The sequence below is a fragment of the Equus przewalskii genome, unplaced genomic scaffold (assembly GCF_037783145.1).
Source record: "Equus przewalskii isolate Varuska unplaced genomic scaffold, EquPr2 ChrUn-3, whole genome shotgun sequence".
NCBI classification, from domain to species: Eukaryota; Metazoa; Chordata; class Mammalia; order Perissodactyla; family Equidae; genus Equus; species Equus przewalskii.
Genome location: NW_027228751.1, coordinates 973802 through 992718, shown reverse-complemented (window position 1 = coordinate 992718; position 18917 = coordinate 973802). Strand labels below are relative to the sequence as shown.

General features: G+C 45.8%; 1 protein-coding gene across 3 annotated transcripts in view; it reads right to left on the bottom strand.

The window, feature by feature from the left end:
- RXRG (retinoid X receptor gamma) overlaps window positions 1–8983 on the bottom strand; it is a 47052-nt gene extending 38069 nt beyond the window's left edge. Inside the window, exon 1 of one of the 3 annotated variants that reach the window (XM_008514483.2) lies at window positions 8329–8983. In XM_008514483.2, coding sequence (XP_008512705.2) covers window positions 8329–8377 — 49 coding nt within the window. In that variant the 5' untranslated portion in view covers window positions 8378–8983. The remainder of the gene's footprint in view (window positions 1–8328) is intronic. The other 2 variants (XM_070608184.1, XM_070608185.1) reach the window with 2 other exon arrangements.
- Between the last annotated feature and the right edge of the window lie 9934 nt (window positions 8984–18917).

Genomic DNA, 18917 nt, shown 5'->3' with positions numbered 1-18917 from the left:
TGGCCCCTCAGCAGGAACGTAAGGACACAAAAATGCAGCTGCCTGTGGACGGGCTGACTCCGCTGCGTGCAGCCCCGACTAGCCCAGCCAGCCAGCCTTTCAGGGCCCACACAGGGCAGTTCCTCCTTCCTGCAATCCCCAAAGGAAGGCTGGCTGGCTGTTCAGGATGGGGGATGGGGGTTGCTTCTTCTAGCGCTTAGATGAGGGGGAGGAGGAGAGTGGCATGCCTTCCTCTCTCTCCCTCTCCTCCACTCCCCCTGCCTTCCTCCCATCTCCTTCCACTGTCGCCCCCTCCCCTAAAATCTGTAAAGATGGAGGTAGTGAAAAGCAGGCAAAGATTGATAATCAGCCTCATTATTACCAGCATTATATATAATTATAGCAAAATCTCACTCATTTGGATCAATTGAGAGAAAAATCAGTCTAAATTCGTGACAAGTTGGCAGATTACTTTTAAATTACATTTTTATTACTTCTAAGTAATACACGTGAAGAGTTTGTGTTTCAAGTACCACAAGCTAATGGTTATTAAGTGGGGATTTTATAAAATCTGCTTTAAAAGACTTTTGTAATTAACACCCCGTTACTATGCTAATGATGCTCCACCATGCTTTTTAAATTGCTTGAAAACAGATGTAACTTAAATAGGCTCAACACTTCTACAATCTTATTTGCTTAACAACCTTTTTTGGTTATTTTTTTGGTGAATGAGAAAATAGTTCATACCATGAGCAATTTAATCACCATTCCAAATTAATTATGTCCTAAATTAATAAGGCCATATTGTTTGGGGTTAGAAATCAGACTGTCAGGACTTGAAGAACCACCTCATTTTATAGAAGAGAAAATAATCCCAGAGAGGTTGCATGACTTGCTCAAGGCCACACAGTCAGGACAAAAACACAGAGTCTTCTGGCTCCCAGGTCCCAGCTTATTTCATCCATTACATACTGCCTTACCTTCACAAAACTCTTTATAATTATCTGCCATTTATTTCCATACCAATTATTGGTTCAGTCAGTCAAAAAATATTTGTCGAATGCCTACTATGTGCCAGGCCCTTTGCTAGAGACTGGATATAGTGGTCCTTCCTGGAGGCCACTGTCTATCCCAATCAAGCTTCAAACTGTCTCAGAATAGTCGACAGGGCAGGAATTATCCCCATTAGACAGATTAGAAGACTAAGGTTCAGAATGATTAAGTGGCCTTTTCAAGTACTTTTTGTGAATTATTACAGACCTAGAATCCAAGTTCAGTCTAGCACAATTTTTGTCAACCTTTCTGCATGTAACTAATGGCATTTTGCTTACACACCACCCTTCCCACCTGGGACCAAATTATGACCCTTGCTGGTACAGATGGATGTTATGCCATTCCTAACACATAAGAAGCACCAGAGGATCCTGGAGCAAGGGATCCAATCACAAGGAATGGCTGTCTGTCCCTTTAAACCCCTTCCATATCCTGGTACATCATGTACCAGTCAGTTCACGAAGACAAATGCCAGTGAGTGTTTCAGGCATTTGCGGAGAGTGCCCCCCAACCCCCACACTCCTTGTTCCTGAAGTCCTCGAACACCAATTCTGTCCACACCCAGCTCTTGAATCCAAGATCCCAATCTCTTTCTCTGTCTGTCTGGACTTCTGGATCAGATATGCTCTCCCCAGCCTCTAAACATAGACTGTCTTCTAAAGCCCGCCGTCATCTTAAAACACAATGAACAACATCCCCAGCGCAATGCCACCACTGGGTAATGCACGTAGCGATATTTGTTCTCAGGTTCTAAACACCCAAGTTCTTTGGATCCATTCACTTAACCTCAGTCTCAAGAAACATTTCCAGAAATAATCCATCTCTAAATGCTCTGCAGACTTCAGAGCTTGTAACCAGTTTATACATTCCTTCAGGGCAGGGGATGGGTCTTAATTCTTGGTATCCTGCACAACTCTTGCACAAGCCAGATGCTTAGCCAACGTGTGCTGGATGACTGATTGACGGGCATTCTCGGCACAGTCTAGGATATTCTTTCCTTGCTGTGATCACTAACCTTTGCTCTGCTCCCCACATTACTGGGGCTGAGAAAACACAGGTACTATGAGCCCCAAATCCCCCAGGAGAGTGTTTCCCCATGACACTGGTGACCAGCAAAAGGAGGGACAAAGGAGATATTGAGTGGCAAAAATGAAACCCAATCAGCCCAGAAGACATATCTCAATACATTTATTAAGGACTTTCTTTACTGCTCTTCCAACTTCTTGTAAATACTTTTGGAATTAAAGACCACAAGCCTTCCCATTTTTTAAGTTCAGATGTTGAACTCTGAAATTCCATCAGGCATTTGAGGTTGATGTTGGACCTAGAAACTCTTGCTGTCTCTTTCACTCTTTCACCATCACTTACAGTATCTGATAAAGGGAGCAAGGGGCTCCAGCTTGTTTAGTTTGCAATTGAGGAAACTCAGGGGGTCATGACTTATCCGGGTCACTGGCCTGGGGCCAGGCTCTCCCGAAGATTGTGGGGCTTCGAGGTCCCAGGTCAAGTCTCTCTTTCTGCCAGATCTCATGAGCACCTGCCCTGGAATGATTTGCTAAAACATAATTGTCTGTAACTGGTGCAGAATCCGTGTCTTGCTTACTTCACCCTGTCAGCATCTCATAGTGCGCAGTCTGACACTTTAAGGACAGGCGTACCTCCTCTAAAAAAACTCTACGTACAAAATTCGAGTCTAGTACCATGGTCTCCAATTTTTCTGAAATGGGAAAGGGGAACTAACTTTTATTGTGTGTTTACAATTTTCCAGGCTTTATTTTATTTAATCCCTACACCGTGGAAGGTTAATGCTGACCCTACGTGGTTGATAGTTACTGAGTTGTTTTACCAAAGGCTGGAGGGACGACTCTTTGTGGTTCCGCCTCCCTGTCCTCTTCCTGCCACCCCATGTGTCCCCCCTCTCTGAGCGGGCTCAGGGGAACCTAGTTTGAAGACCACAAACAGCTACAGGTCCTGGGAAGGCCATGCCTGCTTTCCCAAATGTCCCCATCTGTAGCTGGGGGGCTGGACCCGATGACCTGCACGCCTTTCTGTCTAGCTTTGAAGATTCAGCTTGTGACAGGGAAGCTGGGGGAAGGAAGAGCTGTTTAGAGCTAGTGTTGGGAACCACTGGTAACTGGAGAACAATCAGAAATGGTACCAAAACTTCCCCAGAACGATCGCCCAGGCGTCGGCAACCTCCTAGGACACAGCACATCTCTGTGCATTAGTTTGTGCATTGACCACAGTGGCTTTCGCCCTATGACAGAAGATTTGAGCAGTTGTGACAGAGATCCAATGGCCAGCAAAGACTAAACCGTTTATTATCTGGCTCTTAAGAGGAAAAGTCCGCTGATGCTTGCCCTAGAATGCGTTAGAAGAAAGCGGGGTCCACCTGGAAAAATTTTGGCCTTTGTTGTAGCAACACCTTTGAGAGCTCAGTCCCCTGCCCCCTACCCCAGTCACTGTACTCATTTGCTGTCATTATGCATGCTCAAAAGAAAAAAATGCATTATGAGCCCTAAGTAAGTTGTGAAGAGCACAGAGTAAGAACTGAATATATTAGTTGCTCTTGTTTCACATAATTCACCCATTTGAGGCAGATCTGGGATTCCATCCCCACACCCCACCTCGTCCCCACCCTTTGCCCCCAGCAAGCAGCAAGCACAGTGTCGGGCTTAAGCACAGCAGCCCTGGCCTCTGCCTGGATTTGGATCCTGGGTTTGCTCCTTGCGAGCTGGGGGATCTTGGGCAGGATACCCACCCTCCCTGTGGCTCGACATTCCTGTCTGTAAAATTGGGGTGGTAACAATAATACTTCCTTGTCTCCTACAGTCCTTGAGAATATTCAATGAGATGCTGCACGTAACGCCCTTGGAAGGGGATTTGGCACATAGTAGGTCCTAGTAAATGTTAGCTATTATTTTCTTTCTTTTGTGAAGATCACTGAGTCAGGACCTGGTCAATCTCATGAGAGCCAGCAAAACCCAGCCATTCTAGAAAATAAACTTCGTACATTCCCTGGACCTCCATATCTTCTACTGTTAAATAAGAAGAGAAAAATAGCAGCTTCCTCTGGAAGCCCCTGGCATTCCAGCCACCCAGTTCTGGTGGCTAAGTTCTCGGCAGACCCAGAAGCTACATAATGAGAGGAAGGAAGAGGTGGGGAATTTAGATTACTCTTTGCACAATTTCTTCCCCGACTTGCTATTCAGCTCTCTATCTCTTGGTAAGATTGTAAATGTTTCAAAAAATAGTTTATACTAAATATATTCCTTCCTAAATCTCATAAACAATTACTCCTTCCTACATAAACCCTAACCACTTACGCCCATGATAGGCCCGTTAGCCACCCACACATCTGTGGAGGGGAAAATTATGTTCTGGCATAAAAATACACATACACACAAACACACACACATACACACACACACCCTCCTCCCGCATTCTCATATTACCCCCCATACAAACACACATGCACACACACGCACATGCGCACACACACAAGTACCTCCAACTCAACCCCTCCTCTATGGCTTTTCTTAGGTGAAAAGCAGAGTATGCTACACAAATGGTCAGGGTCAGTTGGGCAGGACCCTTGCAAATCACTAGGCCCCCAGGAGAAGCCACCAATTAATTCTCCAGAGGTCACTATTGCTCCTGAGTGACTGCTAAGCTACCCTGTGTTTTATTCCTCAATGGCCAGTCCATTGTGTGTGCAACCCCTGAGCAGTGCTGAGGCTGGATTAGGGCTCCTCACCTGCTCAAGGCTTCCCAGAGCAAGTCTGAGGCCCCCAGAAGCTGTGAGAAGCAGCTCATTAGAGCATCGAGTCTGGAGCCAGACTACCTGGGTTCCAATCCTTGGCTGTGCCATTTTCTAGCCATGGGATCTTAAAGAAGTTACTCCACCTCACAATACCTCAGTTTCCTCATCTACAACAGGAGTATGATGCTGATGGTAACTGTACCTACTCAAAAGGTTGTCATGACGATTAAATAAGTTGCTAGTGGTAAAGTGCTTGCAGCGGTAGCTGCTCTTAGCAAGAGCTACAGCGCGCTTGTTAGCCAAAACGAAAGCCATCCCCTCTCCCTGATCTCCTTCTCACCCTGAGGATTACTGCACAATTGGATGGGGGGATTACAGGCTTTGTTTTGCCATCTTCTTAGAGGCAGCAACTGTCTCATCCAGGCAAATCTCTTACTGAGCAGCTGGCAAAGCCAGGACTTGGCAGGGAAGGAGAAGAGAAGAGTTCTGTCCTCATCACGTGGCAGGGCCCGGAGGTTGGAGAGTGGGCACCTTTGTGGGTGCCCAGGTAGTCACCACCCTTCAGCCAGTTGGACCAGTCTCTGGTTCAATGATCGGATGAGAGTCTGACATCTGGTACACACAGCCCCAGACACAAATCCCAGGTGTTACCTCCCAAGGGTGACACTACTTCCCTAGAGAGCCTCACACAAACCACAGGAGACCCCTGTGGCTCCATTTGCTAATATATAAAAGGGCGGAGGGTATACACCAAGTCATTTAATGTGTGCGGCGCAACTCACTGCATTGGGGCAAAGGTGGGGAGAGGCTGCAGGTGACACCCGCTCCAATCTTCAGGTTTCCCCTGTACCTGTGGGCGAGTCCTGCCTCACTCCCTCCTTCCCTCCCTCCTCACTGCAAGTGCTCAGACAGACCTCCCTGCAGATGGGGGCTGTGTCCCTTGGGCCAGTGTTTCAGCAGCCACTTAACTGGTGCACGCAGACAAAATGGAAAAAATCAACAGAACTAATCAAAATAATTGTTCTCCTCCCTCAGGAATGACAAGGAAAAGCAGCAGTAGAGGGAGTCATTTAAACAACCTAGATGACCCTACCCTCCCACTCCCCATGTTGTGGCAACCCCCTTTCTTCCACACTGCACTGTGTATTTCCTTTTATCTGAAACCTAATTATACTAAGTATCAGAGCTCCCACAATTATGAAAATCTGAACCAGCAACATATGTGGGTCGTTGTGGATTTAATTTTATTTCACCAAATTCCTAATTCTATAGCAATGTTTGACTTTTAAATTAATTTGCATGTTAGTACTGGAGCAAAATGGAGGGGTAAGTACCAAATATATGGGCAACATCATAGTAGCTGCTTTTTCATGTACTAGTGCATTTAATTCTCACAATAGTACTCACAATGGGATTATAAGCCCCATTTTAGAGATGAACACACTGAGGCTCAGAGAGGTTCCATACCTTGCCCAAGGTCACACAGCTAAGTGAAATCTAGGAACCCAACTGAGTTTTCTCTCTCTGTCTCTCTGTCTTTCATGCTTTTTTCACTCTATCAGACTGAAGGAATATTGTGATAAGTTTGAGTCAGGGGATTTTCTGGAAGGGCTTTCCCACTCAACCCCACATAAACTTAGACTAGTCCCTGCCTTCCTCGAGGCCTCAGTTTACACATCTATAAATGAGACGTCTAAGATGCTCCTTGAGCTCTCTGACGCTAGCGTTTCAAGATTCCAGTGGGCAGCCTCCGTTGAATTTTGGACTAGACCTTCTTTCTCCGGTCTTCGTCTTGGCTCTCTCTCTAAATCCTTCTGCCTTCAACCCTTTTCTTCACCCCAACTGCCACAGAGGGTCTCCTTGACATTCATGAAGCCGTAACCTCACAGACCTCAGGGGTCCCGAGAATCTCATGGAACGAGAATCTTGTTCAGAAAACTGAACTCAGAGGGAACAGAAAAAAGCGCTTCCAAGCTGTGAATGGGACCAAGACGGGAGCTGGGAAGGCTTTTCACACCCAGGACCCAACTATAAACTGGAGATCAGATGTCCAGGTCACAGCCTTGGCCACCACTCTCACTGGGTCATGTCACAAGACTGGACCCACTAACTTAAACATTGCCTCTTTGAGGAACGCGTCATGGCCCTCCAGTCTGTGTCGCCAAGCAATAACCTCCTTGTACATCTGATACGGCACACACCACGCAGCACTACAATGCGTCTGTGTGATAAGTCTACCCTGGTCCAAGCAGCAGAGACTGTCTCATTCACAGCTATATTCCCAGCGTCTAACACCATGCTTGGCTCAGGTGCACCTGGTGCACCTGAACGGATGAGCAAGCCCCCTGGCCCGACGCCTCCCAGGCAGGGACCGCAGCCACCTTGCAATGTCCCCACGTGCCTCATAGAGGGTTCTGCCCAGGGAAGTAGGCAAGCTTTACTCCCAAGCCTTCAGATGAATTGCCTATCTGTCCACACAGGAGGAGGTCAGGAGATCAGGGACTTTTCAGTTCTCAAGAACTAACAAGGATTTCTGCTTTGTCCTGCCTGCCAGCATCCGCAGGGCAAAAGCTCCACTTTGGCTCCCAAGAACACGGTCTACGTGCCACCAACTGACAAGTGAGAGGCCAGTTGGTCAGCTGTTGGTTCCATTTACTCAGAGCTGGGCGACTGCTGCTTCTGTCACTGAATCCGGGGAGCCTTGGGTCACATACGCCTGGGCATCAAGGCAGCCCCGTGAAGTGTGACCAGGCTGCCTTTCCTGGCTTGGCGACTCGGATCTTGAGTCTGCGCTTTTCTAAGAGCCCAGACCCCCCACACCTAGATCCCGAGATCCTGACCCTTGGAGAGCAAATGATAGCAGAGACCCTTGCAAGGGAATTGGGGGCACCAGCGTCAGGGGAGGGGACAAGAGGCTATTAGCAAATCAAAAAGGAAGAAAACAGAGGAAGGAAAACACGGTGGCAAATTAAAGTGCTATGTTTTCTTTTTAAAAATCCAATTACAGGGAAATCTGCTTTTAAATAAAACCATCACGCCGTAGTCATGAAGTATCCCAGGGACCCTTAGTATATTGGTGAAACCTCTTAATCACATTTCTTCTCATTGCAAGTTGGATCATAGGCACATCATAGTAATTTCCCTTCAACTCTCCCACTTTTCACACCCACGCAAACACACTGCTGATAACAATGCTCTTATTCTATCTTTGTCTCAGATATATTCTCAAGCATGTTGATTAGACACCCTCCTTAGAATATCCACATCTCCTCTCATCTGTTCGCTCGCTCTGATATGCACATAGCCTCACCTACGGACCATTCTCCCTCTCTCTCTCTACCTCTCTTTCTCCCCCTCTTCCTCTCTCTCATGCACGCGCGCACACACACGTTCACACGAAAACACACTGTATGTGCATATAAACACCTACGCCTTTCTTCTAATTCGGTACTAATCCGGTTATCCCTATTTCCCCACCTCCCCTCCGTCTCTCCAGACAGGTCCACACAGGGAAGCCCAAGTGACATACTTACCGCCAAAGCCTGTGGGAAACTTCATGAAGTGAGAATAATTGCCATACATGTTTACTCTTCAGTTCATAGTCCGTTCTCATGCGTCTTCTAAATAGCACGGCCTCTCCCGGCTCCCAGGCGCGGCCGGGCTCCCTTCAACTTGGGCTAACAAGAGTGGTCATCGCTTCCTCGCAGCCGGGGGAGCTGGGGCTGGCCCAGCCCTCTGGGATTAGTCAGGAATCTGCCTCTCGATCTGAGAGTCCACATAGTGCGTCGGAGCCGGCTGTGGCGGCAGCAGCTGGTGCCTGTCAGTAACCACGCATAATGCCGCCGCCGCCGCTGCTGCTACTCTTGCCACCGCCGTCGCTGCCGCTTGAGATCCTGTTGCTAGTTTGATTAACTCAGGGTTGGGCTGCTGCGTGCGACTCTTCCAGCTCTCTGCGCCTCCCCAGGGGTCCCTACCGGTGGCAGGATCTATTATCTAGGAAGCCAATCGATGTGTGACCGCCCCAGAGCAGGTCAGGAGAGTCGGGGGAGGTGGCAGGGGGCAGAAGACTCTTTAGGTACCTTTTCCTCGACTTGCACGCACCCCAATCAATGGGGTTTTATTAAAATGCGTTTTCTCTCCGACTTCCATCTATCCAATGCGCTTGGTATTTGATCTGCGAAAGGAGGTGGGGGGCGGGGGCCAAGAGAGAATAGAGCTCTTTCATAAGCACGAGATGGGAAAAGTGTGAGACTCCATCCCCAGCCATGGAAAACTAAAAGAGAGCAGCCCTTAGATTTGGGGTAGGCCTCTCGGCTTTGGTGGCTGGAAGTATTTGTGTTCTAACAATGGAAGCTCAGCTGGCTCACACAGAAGACAGACAGGTAGGAAGGACCTGTTGGCTCAACACAATGGTCGTTCTCTGATGTTTCACTGGAGGGATGAATTCTCCTTATATACCACTGTCATTGTGCCACCTGTTCAAAAAGCACCTCTAAGTCCTCACTGACTAGAGACTTTCTTGGGTGGAACCAACCCACAGATCAAAGAGTCTAAGTACCCCTTTGATGTTTGAGTCTATTATATATTCCCACAAGCCACTGCTCAGCCTATACTTGAACACCTCCAATAATGGGGAGCTCACTACTATCCCATTCCCTTTCTGGACAGCTCTTATCACGAGGAACGTTTTTATTGAGCTGACATCTGCCTCCTGTCTGCAGCTTCTGCCCCCAGGCTCTAGGCTGCTCCCTGGAGCTGCACAAGAGAAGCCTGTGAGGTCATGCACCGTGGGATCTTCCGCAAATTCAGGGACAAATCTCCCATGCCCATCCTCAACCACCTCTAAGCATTCTTGCCTCTTTCATTCATTCCACGTATCACCAACAGTTCAAGTCTATTCACAACCTATCCTTTTCCTATGAAACTACTTCAGTTTACACAGATACCCTCATGATGGGGAAGGAGGTTGGCCAGACTTGGATGCACTGTTCCAGATCTGGCCAAATCGTCTCATGACGTATGTGTTGGCAGGGTAATTTGGGTGCTGTCACCCCCACATCAGGAGTCAGTGTCATGGGCTGAGCTCTGAGGAGCTGGAACAAGGATGGGAAGTTTTCTCCTGATGCAGCTTGGCACAGAGAGAGCCAGAGAGGTAAGTCAAATCAGGGCCCCATGGGAAAAAAAATCAAGATCCAAATGCTCAGAGAATCCAGAACGAAAACTAAGAACAAGGGGGGAAGGGACCAAGATGGGGGTCAGTGCAAAAACAAGTCAGGAAGGAGGAAGAAAGACCCATCACTGTGAAGAGCCTTGCAGTGCCTGGAGCTCCCTGGGGTAGTTGCTGGCTCAGAGCATCATTGGAGAACCATTGTGGACATGGGCAGTGCAGAACACAGGAGGACCGTTTGCTTACTTGCATTAGCTTCTGGGCAGCCCCACATGTTCATTCATGCGGAACTAACTTGACAAATCCTCCCCTCCTCAAATTGTGTTCTCTTTTATACACATTCTCCATCCCATTCTTGGGCGATTGGTTAGGGGGCCAAGATGCAATACCTTCCTATATTCCTCTGAAATAAAAACATTTGGATTCGTTCATCATCCCAGATCTTATGGGATTCTGCTCCTTTCGTCCAGCGTATTTCCTATTGCTCTCCCCATTTCATAATTTCTGAAGATCTGATGACCCGCTTTCCATATTTTATCCAATTCATTGATAAAAAATGTTGAAAAGGACGTAGCAAAGACAATGTCTTACAAATACCACCAGAAACTCCATTCATTAGTGCCATGGACACTTTGCTCTGCCATTTACTAGTGATGTGGCCTGGAGAGGCTGTATCTGTAGAGACAGCACCAACTCAGGAGCCAGCTTTGCTGGGTACAAATCCCACTTCCATTGCTTCCAGCTTCACGATATTGGCAAGTTACTGAATCTCCCTGGGCCTCGGTTACCACATATGTTCGTTGTGAGGATTAAATGAATCAGTGCATGTTAATCACTTAGAATATGCCAGATACATAGTAAATTCTCAATATGTGTAAGCTATTTTTATGATGATGACGACGATATAACTTAAGCAAGTCACGTTACCCCTTGTTTCCTTTTTCTCATTTGTAAAATGATAGAGCAGGGCTAAATGAGTTCTAAAATCCCCTTTAACTTTAAAATTCAATGCAAATTAATCTGCCACCCATTCTATAATTGTCCATTTTCTCCAGAGAGGTATCTGAAGCAAGTATCTCACTGAAGTACAAACTAGTTTTCTATCATACACCAGTCAGAGAAGGAAACGAGTTATTCCAACATGGTGGCTTGTGGGTGTGTTGGTGCTGGCAAGCATTCCTCCAAGTACTCAAAAACCAGCCTTTAAGAAGTTCTCTCTAGAGCAGCTGGCCCCATGGCCTAGTGGTTAAGTCCAGTGCACTCCGCTTTGGCAGCCCAGGGTTCAGTTCCTGGGTGTGGACCTACACCACTCGTTGGCAGCTGTGCTGTGGTGGCATCCCACATATGAAATAGAGGAAGATTAGCACAGATGTTAGCTCAGGGCAAATCTTCCTCAGCAAAAACAAAAAAAAGTCCTCTCTAGGGGCTCCCTCCACTTTGGCAGCCTGGGGCTCACTGGTTCAAATCCTGGATGCAGACGTATGCACTGCTCATCAAGCCATGCTGTGGTGGCATCCCACATAGAAGAACCAGAATGACGTACAACTAGGATACACAACTATGTACTGGGGCTTTGGGGCAGGAAAAAAAAAGAGAGAGAGGAAGATTGGCAACAGATGTTAGCTCAGGGCTAATCTCCTCACCAAAAAAATAAACAAATAAAATTCATTAAAGAAAAACGTTCTCTCTAGAGCCTTGCCCATGGTCAACATCAACATCAAGATGATTTGTTGGTGGTTTGTGGTAGATTCTACTTTCTTCCTTTCTTACCAAGTTAAGTACACCGTCTACTTATTTTCCTTCCAGAATAAAGACCAGTTTCCTTAGCCTGGGGTGGGAAGGCCTCAGCATTGTGTCTCAACCCACCTTTTGAGTTCTATGCAGATGAAAATGCTCTGGGAGAGTAATCACAAGGCCCAGGGTACACACAGCAACACTACTCTCCAGCTGTGTGAACTTGGGTAGGCTCACTTACTCTCTGGGGAATGTGCCCACACTGCTGACCTCAGTGACGTTTCTGGGGTTTTTTTTTGTTTTGTGGATGATGAATGTGAAGTGTGTTGAGAGTTGTGCATGTGTTTCGTTTTGGGTTTTTGTTTGCATGTTTGTTTTACTGTAAAGTTCTATACAAAAACAAGGAAGGAATATTTTCTTCTTGTTCTTTCTTCCCTTTCTCTGATGGTCCCTTCTGGTCTGACTGTTTTGCTCACTGTGGGAGCACAGTATGTTCATTCCAACTTTTGATTCATTTTTCATGCCCATTTACCTTCTCCTGCCTGTTTTCCCATATAAATTGTTTTCCCACATAAATGCTCGGACACACAGTAGGTACGCAATAAATAATTTTGCATTAAAAAATGCTTGATATGCTTATACCAAAAACATCCCAGCATATTTTCCCCATGACACCTTCCATATGGTCCAACATCCCATAACAAGCCATAAACTTTGCCTAAAGTACAAGAAATATGAATGTGGCTTTTCTTTTCAATCCACATTTTTTGCTCGGCACCACTGTGTCTTGTCTAAAACCATTGATACAACAACATTATCCTAACCTAAGCCCTTCCCAGACACCCCCACTGACTTCAGCCACTCCTGTGTCTCCAGCTGTTACTGAATTCTCATTAGGATGTCAAACGAAAGACCAAACACTCAATGTCCACAGTGGGAATTAGCTAACTCATTCATAAGAATTCTGAGCTTACTTCTTGTGAAGGCTAATTTTCTATTCCTCTTAAATGATATATTCTGCTTTTATTAAAGCCATTAGTCCCTCTGAGTAAATGAAAAGGGCATGTGTTTTCACCAGTATGTTTGACACAGACTCAGCCTAATATCTTATATTCACCCTGGTAATGAAAGGATGTAGCTTTACCATGGTCTTTTTTTTTTTTTTTTTTTTTTGCTTCTGACCAGTAGCAATAGAAAATAATATTTTGCAACAAATGCAACTGAAAGATCAAAGTCATTTGTTTGATAATTGCCAATAGACATTAGATATAAAATTTGGATGCAAATATCTCCACATTGATGATATGGGTCAATATTTTTATATTTGTGTAGTACTTTACCTACATAACAGTATACAAACTTTCAACATGTTTTCCAAAATATTAAAGTTAAATAGGGCAGACTATATTATCCCAGTTTTATTTTACTTTATTTTTAAAACCTGAGCTAACATCTCTTGCCAATCTTTCTTTGCTTTTCTTCGTCTTCTCCCCAGAGCCCCCTGCTACATAGTTGTAGATTCTAGTTGTAGGTCCTTCTGGTTGTGCTATTATCCCAGTTTTAGAAACGAGGAATTTGAGACCAAGGCTGTGAAGTCAGAGAAGGAAAGATAGCTACTCTAACAAATTGGATTTGGGATGCGGTCTCACAGCTGGGAAGTGACAGAAATGGGTTTAAAAACCAGCACAATCTGATTCCTAGCCAACATGTCTTTTACCAGACCATGATCCTTCGCTTATTCATGCTATGTTTCTATTATACGTGTGTGTTGGGGGAGGGGGGTGGTATCCTGTATACTGTTTCTCTTTGCTGTCCGTCATTCACTCAATTATTGTTCAGACAATGCTTATTGAGAGCTTTTTGTCTGTCAATCACTGGGGATACACTAACAGAAGATAGGCAAAGTCCCTGTTGCCAGCCCTGTGGCATATCGGTTAAGTTTGAACCCTCTGCTTCGGCCTCCTGGGGTTTGTAGGTTGAGATCCCAGGGGCAGACCTAGCGCTGCTCGTCAACCCATCCTGTGGTGGCATCCCGCATAAAATCGAGGAAGACTGGCACAGATGTTAGCTCAGCGACAATCTTCCTCAAGCAAAAAGAAGATTGAGAACAGATGTTAGCTCAGGGCCAATCTTCCTCACATACACAAAAAAGATATATAAAGTCCCTGACCTCATGGAGCTTGTGCAGTCTGATAGAGGACATGGAGACATGGATATCAAACAAATAGTCACAGACAGAAATATATCATTATAAGCCATGATAAGTGCTATGAAGGAAAATAATTGGATGAGATGAGAGACTATAGCAGGGGAATCTAATTTAAATTGAAAGGTCAGGGCAGACTTCTTTGAGGAAATAACAGTTACACTCAGATCTAAAGGATGAGGAGGATTCAGCTTGGGCGAGAAAGGATGAGGTGGGGAGAGGGTGTACCAGGCGGGAGGAAGAGTAGGTCTGATAGCTCTGAGAAGGGAATGAGTTCAGTGCATTCAAGAAGCTGGGCAGTAAAATGTTGAGGTCTCCCCTTTAGATGATCTAGCCTTCAAGATTTGCATGGTTCTACTGTGTCCCCCATGATTCCGTGTTCAACACGCCATGTCAACTGTGCCCTGCTAGAAACCTGCCTCCTTGGCTTTCTCCCTTCACAGGCTAGTCAAATTCAGACGACTCTCTGTTTTCCAATGGTACCACCCCGTCAGTCCATCTTCGTGTATTTGTTCATTCGGCTCCAAACAGCCTTCCTGTCTTTCTGCCATCTGTTCAAATGCTGCCCGTTCCCCAAGGCCATTCTCACGGAACCTTTCAGGTGCCCTCGGGTTGAACCACTTTCTCTCTCTCCTGGAGTCCCATCGTCTGTGGTTGGAACCACTCTTGTGTCACTCAACACGTGCCTCCTTGTATTATCACTGTGTATGCCTTCTGAAAACCCCTCTTACTAGACAGCAAATCCTAAATGACTGGCAACTGGATCTGAGTCATTTTTGTACCCCCAACAGCCTTTATAACAGAGTCTAACAATTAGTAGAAATCGAGTAAATGCGTGATTAATGAATGAATAAAAGTTCATTGGCTATGCTAAGATCTTCTGGTGTCGACTCTAGGGCACTAGGCATGAGGAGGTGAGTGTTCATAGGTTCCAACAGTTTTTACAGCCCAAATTTCATTTTCACAGGCTGCTTTGCCTGGAATCATAGATTCCTGTGTAGACAGGCTTGACACTGGCATTAGTACAAGACCTTAGTCTTGGTGACTGAGATCCTCTGAGGACAGAAATGAGGTGCCTGATTCAGAAAGAGTGCCGATTAACTTTAAATTAGAACTGTCACAGCGATCATCAAAAACCGGGCCATTTCTACAAGGCCTGAAATGTGTCCAAAAGCACAAGCTAAATCTACGAGGTGTCATCCATGGCTTAGCAACCAGTCATGTTTGTATCCTCCTAATTGCTCCAGTGACTGGTGAAGCCAGCTGACTGAGTTAAGTTTGCCTTAAAGGAGTGGTTCCCAAACTTCTCTGTGCATTAGAATCACTCAAGAAGCTTAGAAAATTACAGATGCTTTTGTCCACCTCCAGAGAGTATTCAGTTGGTCTGGGCTTATGGTCTGGGTTTGGGAACTGTTAAAAGAACCTCAGGTGATTCTGATGTGCAGATCAGTTTGGAACTCTTGACTTAAAGAAAACCTCCCTATAATAAGAAGCTAAGGAGGACCCATAAGCAGAAAATGAGAAACCACTTCCCAGGATAATTCCAAGGGACCAATAAGATCCACTTTGCCCATCTGCTAGAGTACACAATCGAGGCGCATGAACTCAAGAAGCTCTTGTTTAGCAGGAGAAGTGGTGGCTGAGGCCATCTGCCGTGTAGACTTAGCATATACTCGCTTGAGGTTTGCTGGCATTGTATTCTCAGCATGACAAGCTCACACCCCACCCCCTCTGCTGTCAAAATCTTACTCATCAAAGGCACTACCTAAAGGCCGCTTCCTCCGTCAATCTTCCCTAACAAATAGTTAGCACTTCCACTATTCTCCAAAAAAACTTGCTTAAATACTTATTATAGCACTAGTTTAATTTCCCCTTGTATCATAACTAGTGGTTAAACTGAAATCTCTTCTTGAGTGTAGGGACAATCTCTTATTCATCTTTCTGTTCTCAAAGAATGGAGCATTTTGCTTTGTACACAGTAAGCATTTGATAAATGCTTATTGAGTGGATGCTGAGATTACAACTATGAACAGGACAGGCTTTATTTCTGCTCTCATGGAGCTATAAGCTATGAGTTTAAGGGTAACTTATAACCACCCTTAACTCCAAACTAAATAACATTGTCACATTTTCAAGGTAGAAGGAACAGTTACATAGATGCCTCCATCTCTTGGTTCCCAGTCAAATGACGATCATAAAACCCTCCCTGTCGTAAACAACTCAACCACAGCTGCAAAGCACATGGGAGCTCTCATGATACAGAACAACTATGATCATGCTGAGAGAAGAATAAGGCTGAGACCAGAGGGAAACATCTGGTCCCTTCCAGAGAGAGGCTAACAGTGCAAATATGGGGCACTGTAATCCAGACTGGGTCCAGATCCAAGGAGTCCCAGCCAAAGAGGTGGATGTCAGCTCTAGGCCTCAGGAAGGCCTGTGCAAGTCCCTGAGAGGGAGTAGTACTGGAGTAGAGCCCAGCCCCAAGACCAGGCCACTGTCACTTGGATTCTATTGAATAGACATGGATTGAGCTGGCTACTGGCTACACGTGTTCAGGTGTAGATTTGGAGGCTGCAACCCAATCGCACCCAGGCCAAGCAATCTATTTTCAGATCCCACTTACTCTTGGGGAAGAGACTCTAAATATACCCTCCAGTGAGTGTGGGAGGCAGATTATCGTTGCTGGCAGCTGAGCGGGGTGGGGCAGGCAGGGACGTCAGAAGCCTCACCATTAACCTCAGTACAGCCCAAAGGCCCCACCACTTGTACAGCTATATTTATATAAGGGCAAGTGTCTGTTATATTTGACTGGGTTTTCATTTAAAAACCCAGATCCTGGTCATGGGCTTTGGATGGCAAATACAACCATTATTTCGTCCCCTTCAAAGATCCACTGAGCAAAGCATGTAGATGCCACAAAGGAGGACTTAGGCAAAACTGACCTTGTTCTGTTCTCAGGCATTTATATTGCAGGAAGATCTTGTGATTACATGAGCGATAGTAATGAAATTTCCCATGTGTATAACACCTAGTAGTCTACAACATGCTGTTGTAGCTTATTTGTAAAGAGGTCTGAAATATTGTTAAAAGCAAAATCCAAGGGGGCTGCAGTCAGAAAGGATGTTGGATATTAGCACATGAGAATTTATCTTGCTGTAATGATTTTCTCTATCACAGGGAAGACCTTGTGAGTTACTGTTCAGCTGAGACATAGTTCTCTTACTGCAAAAAGCCAAGCACTGTGGAACCATCTCTATTTCCAGGCAGCTAATCCCAAAAGGCCAGAAAGCAGGTATTTTCAAGAAGGAATTGAGCAAGTATGTTAACCACCAGCATTCAGGTAACTCTGTCCAAGCAAAAATGAATAGAAATAGCTAAAGGTAGAGAAATAGTTGATCTGGGGTGGAGGATGGAAGTGTGGAGGAGGGCACAAGGAAGACCTTACAGTCAGATTGTCTAGCAATACCAGACAGAATTTGAGGAGTCTCTGTGTTTAGTGCATTGTATTAGTCTTAGAAGAGGGACTGGCCCCAGGGTAGCTGGTATCAACCATAGCACACCAAGAATTAGTGGTATCTGCTCTGTGGGAGGTAGAGGAGATGGGATCCGAGACATCCCCCTTGCAGCTAGATTGCTCAAAGGATCCAGGCACCATCTGTATCAGATTCATCTGGGAGGTGTGTTAAACACAGAGATTTCTGTCTCAACTCTCTAAATCAGAACCTTTGGGGCTAGAGAGTACCTAGACGTATGCATCTTTAACAAGCTCCACAAGTGATTCCTATGAGCAGGGAAATTTGAGAATTACAGCCTTACAGAATGGTATTTGAAGAAGGCCAAATTTTAACTGGGTATGTCTGCCATATTACAGCGGTGGGGATTATTCATTGGCATCTCCTGGTTGCTCTGTAAATCCAGCATTAATGCCTTTTTATAGCCTAACTGATTTCCTAAGATCACAGCTATTAAGGAGTAGAGTCAAGCTTAAGAACCAATTCTTTTGACTCTAAATTCGGTGCTCTTTCCACTACACTTCACCTTGGAGATGCAATCCTTGAACTGTCCAAACCTCTGCTCCTGGAAAGCAGGAGGCTCAGGCTCTGGTCACATGAAGGTTCTGGAAAGTAGATTGCATGTAGGGTGAGTTGGGAATGAGGTGGTGCTGAGCTGCAGCTACAGGTCTCGGAAAGACTTAGTTGGGAGAAAGTAGGCCCCAAAGACAAGAAATAGTTCAAAGCATTTAGTATACAGAGGGTTGGGTGAAGAGACACAGCCTGAAAAGCAGTCCCAGAAGATCTCCAGATAGAGAGACTGAGCTGGAGGATTTGAAGAGTTGGTGAGGAGAGGGGCCAGATCTAGAAGCAGCTTCCTGATGCAATGGCATGCCGAGGGGAAGGCTTTTCTGGCTGCCTGTGACTTCACCCATGAGCAGCTGTTAAGTACACAATGCTATTTCTGAAATTGCCCAAACATCAGTGACTCTCAAGGTGGAATTTCAGGCACATCAGCAGGCTGGGGCGCAGATATTTAGGGACTGGAGCCATTCTGACACCAAATCAAAGCTTCTATGTGAGGCTGACAGTGCCCTCCTCCCACCTTGGCCCTGCACTGATGTGTCTGGTCTAGATCCTTTGCAGGTTTCAGCCAGCCAAGACTGGAAGGGCTCTGAAAGCAGAGATGGAGAAGACAACGGCGGCAGAGAGGACTTGCCCTTGATATCCTGGTGGAGAAAATATCTTCCAAGGACATTAGGCCACCAAAAGCTAAAGCAAAAAGGGCGGAAATTCAATTAATCCAACAAGTAGTTCTTGGACATCCATTATCACCCCACCTGTTTGAGAGACAGGGATGTACCCTCTTTATACTTTAGTGAGGGATCAGTCATGCCTAGTAATCAAGAAAACAATCATGCTTAGTGCTAGAAATTAATCACCCGTTTTCCATTGCAGGAGGGGCAGAGGACTGTTTGAAAACTTCCATTTATTGATCAGTTTGCCAGTGGCAGACCAAGAAGA